Source organism: Pholcus phalangioides, unplaced genomic scaffold (assembly GCF_987345545.1).
Source record: "Pholcus phalangioides strain wild (caught in Gottingen) unplaced genomic scaffold, Ppha-v1.0 ptg000024l_1, whole genome shotgun sequence".
NCBI lineage: Eukaryota > Metazoa > Arthropoda > Arachnida > Araneae > Pholcidae > Pholcus > Pholcus phalangioides.
This window is the reverse complement of record NW_028301616.1, coordinates 25,095,465-25,108,649: the sequence shown is the minus strand read 5'-3', so window position 1 is coordinate 25,108,649 and position 13,185 is coordinate 25,095,465. Positions and strand designations below refer to the sequence as shown.

The window sequence follows — 13,185 nt, the reverse complement described above, 5'->3', positions numbered from 1 at the left end:
AGTGAAAATCCTATGTAACGATATCTGTATAATGATAATCACCTATATACAGATATTTTTCTCTGGTCCTAATTCTCTTTTCATAGTGTTAATATACTACATTCATAATGATAACTCACTTGTAACAATACTGTTCTCTGGTCTCTTGAGTATCATTATATAGGTGTTTCATTCTATTTCTTTTAATATAAACTTTTCCACTGCAAAGGACAAGTATAATAAGTCTTTACTTTTTGAGCCAGCTCTTGGTGGTGACCAGCAATTCATGGGCAATAGAAATTAAAATAATACATTTTTTGTAATAAAACAAGATGGCAGAACCTCTTATGGGACCTCTTTCCATCTTAGTTGACACACTGACATAATTTATGAAAGTTTTGTGCTGTAACTCGACCCCAATTTAGTGATCACACATTAAAAATTTTGGATGCTAATCTTATTTTTTATTCACCGTTTCAACCTGACTTCTGAGATTTATTAAGCCCTGGTGTATAGTAAGATAAAGCATGTAATACATGTTTGGATGAAGATTCCTTGGCATAGAGAGTTAATGATCCTCATATTTTCGCTGTTCATATCTATATATGAGTGAAAAAATAACTTTATTGATTACATGACTACATTAGTTTTCAAAATAGCAATGCTGGTCATAAATACAGCTTAATGCTATTTATCAACATGTTTTTGTTAAATTTTCTATTACTTTAGCTTTGTGTGTGTTTATATATATATTCATGACATATATTTTGTTATAACCCCACAACTAGGAATCTTGGAGCGGAAAATCTACCCATAGTTCTAAGAAGCTCACACCAGCTGATTCCGAGAATCCAGTTGCTCCAACAAAGTTCTTCCGCACCCGCAGTTGGGAACGACGTTCAAAATATGCTGTAACAAAAAAAAACTTTTTTTCTTTTGTTAAAGAGCAGGATCCATACAACTTTAGTGAACATTGAATGTGTAGACTTTGGAATTGGATGCTGTGTTTTTAGGTGTTAAGCATCGTAAACGTAAAAAATATTTTCATGCATGTTTTCTTCTGTGGAACATATCCATTTTTTTCTGACTCAATAATATGTCAAATCACATCTAGCTTATTCACTTTTTATTCTTACAAATGTTGCTTTCATGCATTTATTTTCATTTTTATGTTTTAATTGACATCATTGTATTTTTTTTTAAATACAGCGTTTGGAAATATATTTTCAGCCTAATGATGATAGTAATATTCCTACATTTTTCCATCAGCCTTCATTCAATTTGTTTTTTATCATATATATATATATATATATACTTATGCATTTTTTTTTCTGTTTGATAAATGTGGGCTGATCAAAAAATGTATTTGGTGAATTTCATTTTCTGCAAGATATTAATAATCTAAATGAACTTGGTCCCTCCCACATAAAATTAACTTGTCCCATCCGCTCACCCTGCATGGTTCTCAAACATGAATATCAGGACATCAACAGAGGGTCTGTTCGAAACTCATGCAGATTTTAGATGGGAACTGTTAATCCATTAAGGTCACTCACTCAATTTGTTTGCTCAGAAATCACAAGTGTGATCTGGAGTACACAGTAAATGTGGAACTGTTTGAATATTCTTTATTTTAAAAAATTTGGCACTGATTCTGTAATCTTCAAGCAAGATGTCCTGACCCGTGCTCACAGTGTTATGAATGAGGTGAATTAAGACACTCTCCCCTACTTTAAATTGTTTGTGCATTTTGAATATGTTTGTCCAGCTCGTTAATGGTTTCCATAAAGTCTTTTACACTAGTTCAAGTGTCTGCTCCTGATTTTTTCCAGCCCATTGTTAAACTTTATTGCGGATTATTCTTCCATCTGCTTAATTTTCCTTGTAGGTAAAACAATGATCAATACTTTTTCTGCATCTGCCACTCAACAGCTATATACTACACCAGTGGTTCTTTTTACTGGATCAAACCCAGAGTGTATTTTGATTAACGCTCTTGCTAGCCCAGAAAACGTAAATTTACATTATCCCCCGCCTCTTTCAGGCATCACATCAGAGAACGTTTTCCAGCTCTTATCTCCAAAATTGCCCTCCTGCACTCACAGAGATGTGTGAACCCCAGGTTAAGAACAACTGTGTTACACCAGCATTGCCTTATTACTGGTCATTCTAGAAATCCAAATTTTCAGAATGATGTCAAACTTTCAAATATCTTTGGTATAAAAAATAAGAGAGAAAGAGAGTCATTTTTTTACTTTTTGATTTGTCTATGTATTTCATGGATAATAGTCATCACATTTGAATATGGCTCAATTTGATACCAATAATACTGTTGTTCCCTTTCTCAAAAATTTATTTGCAACTCATATAATTCTTTTATTCAACCCTAGTTGATGTTATTGTAATCCTAGTCATGTGTGAATCATTTGAATCTTCTCATATTTTATGTATGCAGTTATTTAAGGTATCACTAAATGATAGCTGCCATTAAGAGTGAATGTATTACATGAGTGACTCACTAAATGTTTTTGTTTTTCATTTCAGAGATATAATGTTAATTTTTTTTCTGTGATATAATGTTGCTATTACACCACTTTTTTTTATTATACCTGCATTTTTACACAATGGTAAATAAATGTTGGAAATTGTAATAAATTCCTGCTCGTTTTCTGAAAATTGTTGGATCATGAGAGGTGATGTAGTTTTTGTTGAAAACATGTTCAAGGTGTGTGTAAACTGCTTAGAAAAATTTAGATGGGTGATAGTACTGCAGTGACCGATCATAAACGATACTCTGTGACGTCACGATGTCACGTTTTTCTCGTTGTAGCGTTTTTCGCCTTGCGATGGATGGTAACCTAGCAACGGATCGCCAGAGAGTTTTCGAACGTTTTAATGAGTTGATTGTATTTCGTCGTACAGAATGGATGTCGCGTATAACTTGTCCGTGTGTGTGTAAATAAAATGTTCATGTCTTTAAAAATGAAATTTACTTCTTCTCATTGCCGTCGCCTTTACTGGTGACCCGGACGTGATCCCGAACCTGCCAAGAACTTATTGCCATGGCTGAACAGCAAGAGAGCGATCTTCGAATTCAAGCTGTCCACGCGAAACTGCCGACATTCTCGAAGGACAGGATCAAACTTTTTTTCGTCCAGCTCGACGCTGCCTTCAAGATCAACCATGTTACAGCCGAAGGAACCAAGTATAACTACCTAGTCAACTGCCTAGATGTGGAGATCTTGTCAACGGTAAGTGACATTGTTTTCGATCCTCCCGCATCAGATCCGTTCTCGAAACTCAAGGAGAGACTCCTCACTGTGTATAAGCATTCAGCCGCGAAAGAGGTCAAGATATTGTTAGAAGACCTAACCCTAGGTGGTCAGAAGCCTAGTACGTTGCTACGTAAAATGCGCGAGCTTTCGACAGGGCGAATCAGCGATGAGACTTTCCTCAAAAATTTGTGGCTTCAACGGCTAACAAAGAGTATACAAACAGTGTTAGCTGCCAGCAGCGAGGAACTGGACAAGCTAGCCGAGTTAGCTGATCGAGTAGCTGAGCTCACTGAACCCAATTACGGTCATGTAGCAGAAGCCTTGTCTTGCTCGGAAATAAGAGACCTTAAACTGCAAATCTCGGAGCTGACTAAAAGAGTTGAGCAGTTGGGCAAATATCCGAGGAATAGCCGGACCGCTATCGAAACTCCAGTCGAGACCGACGTTATTCTGGTTCTAGGAATCGCTCGCGATATCGAGACTCCGATGAAAACCTTAAAGTGTGTTATTATCATAGCAGGTTCGGAGATAAAGCTTCCAGATGCAAGTCCCCCTGCGCTTACAACGCTCAGAATATTCAGGGAAACGGTCCAAGCCCCCCGCAGTAACGGCATGCGGTGGCGGCGATAGCAGTCTTCACCATAGCCGTTTGTTCATTATGGAAAGGAAAAGCGGCATGAAGTTTTTAATTGACTCTGGAGCTGATATATCAATTTTACCTTACAAAGGCAACGGCAAACCGACAACTTTTGAGCTTTTCGCTGCAAATAGTTCCCGTATATCTACCTACGGTTTGAAACTCCTGGAATTGAACTTGAACTTACGGCGGAATTACAAATGGCATTTCACCCTCGCTGACGTTGAGAGACCAATTATCGGATCGGATTTCCTTGCTCACTACGGACTCATCATCGATATCAAAAACAAGCGACTTATCCGCTCACTTCTCTCACGTGTAAAGGTTTTACTTACAATGGACCTTCGACAACGATTAAAACAATCTCAGGGAACAGTGCTATAACTGAAATTTTGAAGGAATTTCCTGAATTAACGAGACCTCGTCCGTTTTCGAAGAAAGCCTCCCATAATACCTTGCACTACATAGAAACTAAAGGTCCTCCTGTTTTCGCAAAGCCACGCAGATTGCACCCAGCTCAACTCAAGATTGCCAAGACCGAATTCCAGATGATGTTGGACCAAGGTATATGTCGTCCATCGAAATCAAACTGGGCTTCCCCGTTGCACATGGTTTCAAAAGGACCGAATGAGTGGAGACCAACTGGTGATTATCGAAGTCTGAATCGAATTACTGTGCCGGATAACTACCCAGTGCCACATATACAGGACTTTGCGCAGAATCTGCATGGATGTAAAATTTTCTCTAAAATAGATCTGGTCAAAGCATTTCATCATATTCCTGTAAATCCCGACGACATTCCCAAGACAGCAATCATAACTCCCTTTGGTTTGTTTGAATTCGTAGTCATGCCGTTCGGACTCTCAAACGCTGCACAAACGTTCCAACGCTTCATCCACGAGGTGCTACGTAATCTCGACTTCTGTTTCTCGTATCTTGATGACGTGCTCGTCGCCAGCCATGACGCAGAACAACATCACAAGCACCTTAGAGAAGTGTTTGAAAGACTCGATAAGTACGGACTGACAATCAACACATCTTAATGCGTGTTCAATGTACCGGAAATTTCCTTCCTGGGCTATTTGGTCAATGAACACGGCTCGAAGCCTCTCCCGGACAGAGTTCGTGCAATCCAAGAATTTCCTCTTCCAGAAAACATCAAGCAGCTTCGAAGATTTCTAGGAACTTTGAACTTTTACAGGCGATTTCTACCATCTACAGCAGCTGTGCAAGCACCACTTCATTCCTTCTTGTCCAGCACCAAGAAGAATGACAAGACATCAGTTCCTTGGACTCTTGAGACCAGACAAGCATTCGAAAAATGCAAAACACAGCTCGCTAATGCCACTCTTTTGCACCATCCTTCAGCATCATCACCATTAGTTTTACATGTGGACGCCAGTGATTTTGCTATAGGTGCCGCCTTGCATCAAGTATCTAACGATAATCAGCTACAACCACTTGCATTCTTCTCGAAGAAGCTTTCAAGCGCACAAAGAAGTTATTCTGCTTACGATAATTACTTGCAGCTTATTCTGCTGTCAAGCACTTCAGGTATATGCTAGAAGCAAGACAGTTCTGCATTTGTAGTGACCATAAGCCGTTGGTGTATGCGTTCAGGCAGAAACCAGAAAAGTGTTCACCTCGCCAGCTACGACAGTTGAACTTTATCAGCCAATTCACAACAGAAATTCTTCATATAAAAGGTGTCGAAAATATTCCAGCTGATACTCTTTCTAGAATATCGACCATTTCTGTACCCACACCTTTAGATTATGTGCAACTCGCAGCTGACCAAGAGAATGGCAACGATCTCAAAACCATCTTAAATTCTAGTGTATCATCTTTGCAACTGAAAAAACTCAGCCTTCCTGACGCAACAGCCGAAATTTGGTGTGATGTGTCAAACGGCAAAATAAGGCCTTTTGTACCAATTTCTCAACGACGACGAGCGTTTGAATCATTGCATTGCTTATCACATCCTGGCATCCGAGCAACATCAAAACTGCTGAGCGACAGATTTGTTTGGCCTTCAATTAGATCTGACTGTCGTGAGTGGACTAGAGCATGTATTCCATGCCAACGCTCTAAAGTTCACCGACACACTCGATCCGCGCTGGCTGAATTCAAGGTACCTAACAACCGATTTCAGCATATCAATCTTGACATAGTTGGTCCATTACCATTATGCCAAGGTTCTCGGTACCTCTTAACGATGATAGACAGATTCTCCAGGTGGATCGAAGCCTCTCCAATGCCAGACCAAACTGCCGAAACAGTCGCCAAAACATTAATTGCCACTTGGTTTTCAAGATTCGGCATACCGCACAGGATCACCACCGACCAGGGCAGACAGTTCGAGAGCCAGCTTTTCCAAAGCTTGAGCAGATATCTAGGATTCCAACATCATAAAACGACTGCTTATCATCCACAAGCAAATGGGCTGATCGAGAGACAACACCGATCGCTGAAAACTGCCCTGAGATGCCGTATTCAATCGAATCCTGCTTGGGTTGATGCTCTTCCATTCGCCCTACTGGGTCTAAGAGCAGCAGTGAAAGAAGACCTGGGATGCTCTTCCGCAGAAATCCTCTACGGAACACCATTGCAGTTGCCCGGCGAGTATTTTTCGAAAACACCAGACATTATACAATCCGATTTCGTCCATCAAATCCAAAAGCTAATGCGTTCAATGAAGCCGGTGCCTACAACAACTCACGGATACACGCCGACGTATATTCCTAGTGATCTGCAATCCGCGTCGCATGTCTTCGTACGCAACGACGCACCACATCCTGCCTTACAACCAACATATCAAGGCCCGTTTCCTGTCAAAGATCGCAGAAAAAAATTTTTCGACATTGGCATCAATGGGACAAGCAAGAGGATCTCCATTGATCGTTTGATTCCAGCTTTCCTTGGAGATAGCTTTAAGGTACCTTCAGAAGTGCCCATTCAGCCATCCAGTACAGCGTTGCCAGCACAAGCAGTACCAGCAACTGTGACTCGCTCCGGTCGTCACGTCCACTTCCCCGACAGATATTCGACCACAAATTTCGTTGACACTAGGGGGGGAGTGTGTAGTGACCGATCATAAACGATACTCTGTGACGTCACGATGTCACGTTTTTCTCGTTGTAGCGTTTTTCGCCTTGCGATGGATGGTAACCTAGCAACGGATCGCCAGAGAGTTTTCGAACGTTTTAATGAGTTGATTGTATTTCGTCGTACAGAATGGATGTCGCGTATAACTTGTCCGTGTGTGTGTAAATAAAATGTTCATGTCTTTAAAAATGAAATTTACATCTTCTCATTGCCGTCGCCTTTAGTACCTATAAAGACAAACAATATTTACTATGGATCACATTGCTAACATTCCTACAGATAAGTCCCTATAGACTGCCCCCCCCCCAGCCTATGCATATTCATAAATCAGATTGCAATTTTGCTCTATTTCCATAAAGTAAGCCCAGAGCCGTCTCAACAGCATTAGATCCCCCCGGGTAGAACAAATTTTTTTCGGTTCTCCCCCCCCCCCCCTCCCCTGGCTAAAAACTTCCCTTGCTCACTCACTTGCTAATTTGTTCACTTACTCACCAAGTTCCAGAATCACTTGATCAATCATTCACCTGCTCACTTCTTTATTCATTTGCTTACTTATTCACTTACCTGCTCATCTACTCACTCGCTATGTAGATGAATTTTTTTTCGGTGAACTGAGAGTCGTTGAATTTTCTTTTCGTGAATTGCATGGCGTGAATTGTTTTCTGTAAATTTACCAGCGATGAATTTTTCATATATAGAATCCCCTCCCCTAATGATGTTTTAATGTTTTCTCTACCCATGTTACTTTATGGAACTTATTTTCCTAAAGTATTTTGTAACATGTTTTAATAGGGATGCACATTCACGTTCCGGGCAAAACTTAAATAGCAAAATAAGGTATCAAACCAGTTGATAAAAAAAAGTGAAAATTTGCACATACATGCTTCTAGCATGGGGGGGGGGAAGGATATACATATGCAGGGTGATTATAATTAAGTAAGTTTTCATAATCTGAGTAGTTTTTCCTCACAAAACTACTCATCCGAACAGCAAATTTTTCAGGATCTCAATGAGACCATGGGAGAAAAATTTATGAAATGAAAATTAGTTCAATTTTTGGCCACCAGGTGCATAAGTGGCGCTTTTAATTGAATTTTTCCTTTTTCTAATGGACCACATATCATGTACACCAAGTTTCAATTGAATGTATCTACTAGAACAGGCACTGTATGGGTCTGAATAGTTTCAGTATACTGAGGGCGCTGCATAGATCTGAGCAGTGTCGAAAAAATTGAAAAAACAAAAGTTGTCAAGTTGTTACCACTTCTACTATTAAACCAGACATGCATCTCGCCCATATTCTCGGAACTTCTAACGAATCGGTACATGTTGGAATGTGTGTGTAGTGAACCTTCCATGAAGTTTGTTTCTGTGTAATGTTTGTTATGTGTGGTGCTGCCATCAACTTTTCTAACCATTCACGAAGTGTACTGATTGAATAGTATACCGTTGTAGGCCTGTTGCTTTCTGCGGCGAGACTTTTTAACGGGGAGATCAGGGTTACCACAACACCAACTCCAGCCATATTGCAATTAACTGCCATTGACTAGTTGGGTTGGAAATGAAGGCGCCATCTATCGGCGGTTGCCTAAGTTCGTTAGGGAAAATATGTCCAGTTTCTTTTTATCTGTATCTTTCCCCAGTTCGAATCTGGGACCCATGGTCGGAACTCATGGAGGAAAGAATAACAGGAGGTGACATCAGGCAGGAAAATTGAAGCCGTTGTGGCAACCCTATGGACTGACAAGTAATCCCAAACAAACCGCTCTTTTCCCTATACTTAACATGTGTTTTGCCGGATCGAATTTTCTTAAAATATTAATATCTAAATAAATTTAAGCACCATGACTGTTTAATGCCTCTTCAGGTAATCTACATGATCCAATAATGGGGAAAGATAAAATTTTATCCTTGTATAAGGGGTGTTTATATTTTTAATTTATTTTTGAAAGGGGAAGATCATTTTTCACTCTCTACTCGTCGTCAGTTTTTAGTTCAGTGCCTTCAATATATTTTAAAAATTGGATGTATCATATTAATGTCTATAGGAATATGATTAATTAAAATAATATGAAGCTCCAATAAAATACAATTTTCATAATTTTTTCTTTTAACTGTTTATTTTGCCTTTTTGTTTCGTTCATCATTATCATAGATCCGGGACATTTCGAAAGTGTTTGAGGCCCGTGGGCGCTCGTCTTAAGCTTTACATGAGGAATTTTGATTTCTGAATAAATCCTGAGGTGCTCGAGCACCTTCTGACGGGGGACGTAGCTAGGATTTTTGCCACACGGGGCAAAGAGCATTTTGCCGCCCCCGTGCCTCAAAGTACTGGAAGTGCTCGAGCGTCCTCCGCCACTGTGTATTTATGGTTTTGCTGCCTGTAGGCTGTACAAATTTCGCCACCCTTCTTCCGTCCCACTCTCATATTCTTGAATACGTATGATTGAAATATATGCCGCCCATCCGAACCTTCCGCTATGTACAGTAGATGTAGTATTGAGAAAAAAAATATTAAAAATAAAAAAAACTTTTTTTACGAGCCGCGATAAGTCATCTTTCTGGCCTATAGTATTTAGGAAAATAATCACTTGGGCTGTTTCCCCCCCCCCCCCCTTCATTTTGTACCTATTACTTTGCTTTTAAAGTGGCATGTGTACGAAAACTTGAAAAAAAAAAAAACAGTTTCGAATTGAATTTGAAATCTAAAATTGTTGTTGTTGTTCTACCTAGACTGGAAGTATTTCTACAATATTTTAATATGAACAGCTGAAAGGCATTATATATATGCTAATGTTTTGCATATATAATTTTTTTCGCAAAAAAAAAGTCAGATTTTTTCAAACACCACTTGTTCAAGTGTCTTTAAACATCGTGTCACTCTCAGCACTGAGGTATTACTTGCTTTGGCATAATTTTTTTAAAATTAAAATGCCGAGAAGGAATTTTAGGGCACAAGATATGGGTAAATTTTGGTTATTTTTGCAAAAGGTTCCATGTTGTTGAAGTTAATATTCGAAAACAAATTACAACTAAAATTGTACAAGCTCTCGTTCAATTGTGTAAATATATCCACAGAATTTGAGGGAAAAAAAATCGAGTTCCTAAAGTGAATAGTAAATTTTTAAATGATTTTTAAAAACGGGGATGTTTCTCATAGGAAAGCATGGGAAGCCACTGTTTGTTTGGGCTTACTTGGTCCCTTTAATAGATCGATCACTGGCTTCATCTGGCAACCCAGATTCCCCGTGCTTTCTCAACGGAGGCGCTGGTCGCGTCACCTCCTGTTATTCATTCCTCCATGGTCGGAACTAGTGAGAGGGAGGGGGGATTTTAGGTGGACCCAAAGAAGATCGTTATGAAATGATCGCAAATGGGGATTTCGCCCCGCTACCCTTTCTATTTGCCCCACCAGTCATAGGCGGTGATAGACTTGGAAGTCTGGGGGGGGGGGCACGATGATGATGGTGTCAATTTATATGTGCATTAGATTAGTCGACTCCACCTTTGACGCTGGGGGTGGGGGGCAGTATCTCCGCCCATGCCACCAGTGAAGATAAAGAATGACCACTGGTGAGGCAAAGCCCTTTTCTTGTTTTCCTGAAGCAGTTTCAACTTCAAACCCTACCAAAATAATATGAAAGGAGTCAAAGAAAAAACACACAAAAAGATTTCGTCATTTGCGAGGCCGATTTTTTATGATTAATATTTTTTTCCAAGAAGGAAAAGGAAAAAAAGTTCAACTTAAAAGATAAGTTTTCCAGGACTCTCATAAAAAGTCAGACAAAGAACAGATGGAATATGGCCGAGGCAAAGGATATGACCATTGATTGATTTTATTTTATTTTTTGATGCTCATTAAAGTGAAAACGATTTAATTATATAACTGGGAGTAGAAAGGATCTAAAGTTACCGGGTTGACATCAGATGCCGGGGTTAAAACATTCTATTTTAGAGCAATATAGATAGATAAACATCAGGGTAGTAGCACAAAATCATTTAAATTCGAACATCAGGTGGTCTCTAGATCCGAAGACAGGGCAATGAAGAAAAAAAAGAATACAGTGGAAAGAGAGAACCCCCGTTTATACGACTTTCGAGAGACAAATTTCCCCCTGCTATGTCATTTGTACGAACACTGAAGCTTACTCCGTTTCGAGTGCCCTTTTTTTCTAGTGCCCCACCAGTTTCAATTTCTTATAAAATATCCTGGCGTGTAATGTATCTTTCTCAGAACTAATCAGGGCCGTCATTTCAACTTTTTCCAGGAGGGGTGGACAAAGAGCCTGTACTCAATGTATGTATGTATGTTGGTGTATAACATACACTAACATACAATTTTCAATAACATACAGTATTTTCAAAATCCAGGGGGGCAACGCCCCCCCGACCCCCTTAAATGACGGGCCTGGAACTAATCCTTCTAGTAATAGAAGGATTAGTTCCAAGCCCTGTACATGGAAGTGACAAAGAGAATGCGACGTAGGGGAGGGCGAAAAAGCACACAAGGTACTGTACACTTATCTCGCTGTATGACTCTCATATCTAATTATCTATTGCCTGTATTGTTCCTCATCCCCATCCTTGTTGCTTTCGTTTTCTTTCTTTTCCTTTCTTCCTTTTTTTCAACGTGCGAACAAGGCTACCATATTTATCGCCTATACTGATACAGATGATTTAAATTTACCGCCAACAGCTTGTACGCGAATGGAGTTAAAGTTCGGCATGCACAAAGGTGCATTCGTTAAAACTTGAGTTTTTTCGCTCAATAAGGTGCATAACCTTTGCTATTATTTTAAATAAATATTGAAATTTAGTTCAACAACAAAGTGGTTACAAATATTGTTGCACTTTTGAATAAAAATTTAGTAAAATTTTAATCTGTTTGTCTCTGTTTCGCAAATATATTCATGTTTCTCTTGGCGACCAAATTTTCCGCCAACTACAGTAGTTCAGATGTGTGTTCTTAACCTTTTTTAACTGCTCTGAAGATTCTTAATCAAATTGTACGCAATGTTTATACATGCAACTGGTTACTTCACATATCTGAGCGGTTTTAAAAAAATTAGACGCTAATTTAGTATGTGTTTCTTTTTGATTAATTTAACTTATCTTAACTTTTTAATTAATTCTGTACAAAAACTAATTAACTTTATCCACAGGCAGGAGCGTCGGAAGTGCTACGATCCCGTGGGTATTCGTCTTTAGTTTCAAGACGTCTGAGTTTCACTTCAAACTCGTCTTGAGTTCAATTCAGACAATTCTAGATTTGAGTTTCAATTTTTGATTTCTGAATGAATTCTGGGGGAGGGGGGGGGGGTGCTCGGATCCATTCACGAAGTTCCGTGGGTGCTTCAGCTCCCACAACAGCCCCAGTTCCCATGCCACTGGCCTAGACAGCGAGAGGTCAAGTCAGTGAGTGACGAAAAGAGAGCGAAGTTCCAGGTCAGAGGGTGATTAAAACAGTGATGCAGAGAGTGAGAAGCTGGGTCAGTAAGTGATCAAAGGAATGACATCATCATTCAAAATAGCGATAGGGCAGGGGTTTTTAACCGCGGGTGCTTGGGAAGCGTCCAGGAGGTCTGTGGGACTTGAATAAAAAACAATTAACTTATCATTTTTCTAGCATATAATGAATATTATTCTGAAAAGAATGGTCATTTTCATTTTTTCCACCTTTCACTTTATTTGTACAAAGGGTTCACGATCTTCATTTTATTTGATACAAAGGGTCCGCGGCCTTTATGCTATTGGTACAAGGGTGTCCGTAGCTGACCAATACCACACTAGAAATATCTTTAATGTGGTATATTGGACAAATCTCCGAAAACCTATACGCCCCATCGGTCATGTAACTTGAAATTATAGATACCCAAATCACTGGATTTACTTTCTTCCAAATTGTTTTAAATGATGTATTCGCATCAAAAATGCGACCGGACATGGGCAGGCGCACGCTTGGGATAGGGTTGCCAGATCATACGACTGAAAAATCCAAAACGGGGAAAAATCCTGATAAAAACCGGGACATAACGCAAATTCACTGATAAAAAGCGGGACATCAGGAGCATTATAATGTCGAACATTGGCGTAAGCAAGGGGGGGGGGATGTATTAACCCCCTTCCCATAAAGTCGAGATTCTATTGTTATGTAGCAGGAAAAAATGTAACCCCCCCCCCCTAAAAGAA

General features: G+C 39.5%; 1 protein-coding gene across 1 annotated transcript in view; it reads left to right on the top strand.

Annotated features, from left to right (window-relative positions):
• Positions 1-1,212, top strand: part of LOC149069076 (uncharacterized) — a 29,346-nt gene extending 28,134 nt beyond the window's left edge. Inside the window, exon 24 of the mRNA XM_089250958.1 lies at positions 768-1,212. Within this exon, the coding sequence (XP_089107084.1) occupies positions 768-956 (189 nt within the window). The 3' untranslated portion in view covers positions 957-1,212. The remainder of the gene's footprint in view (positions 1-767) is intronic.
• Positions 1,213-13,185: the final 11,973 nt, after the last annotated feature.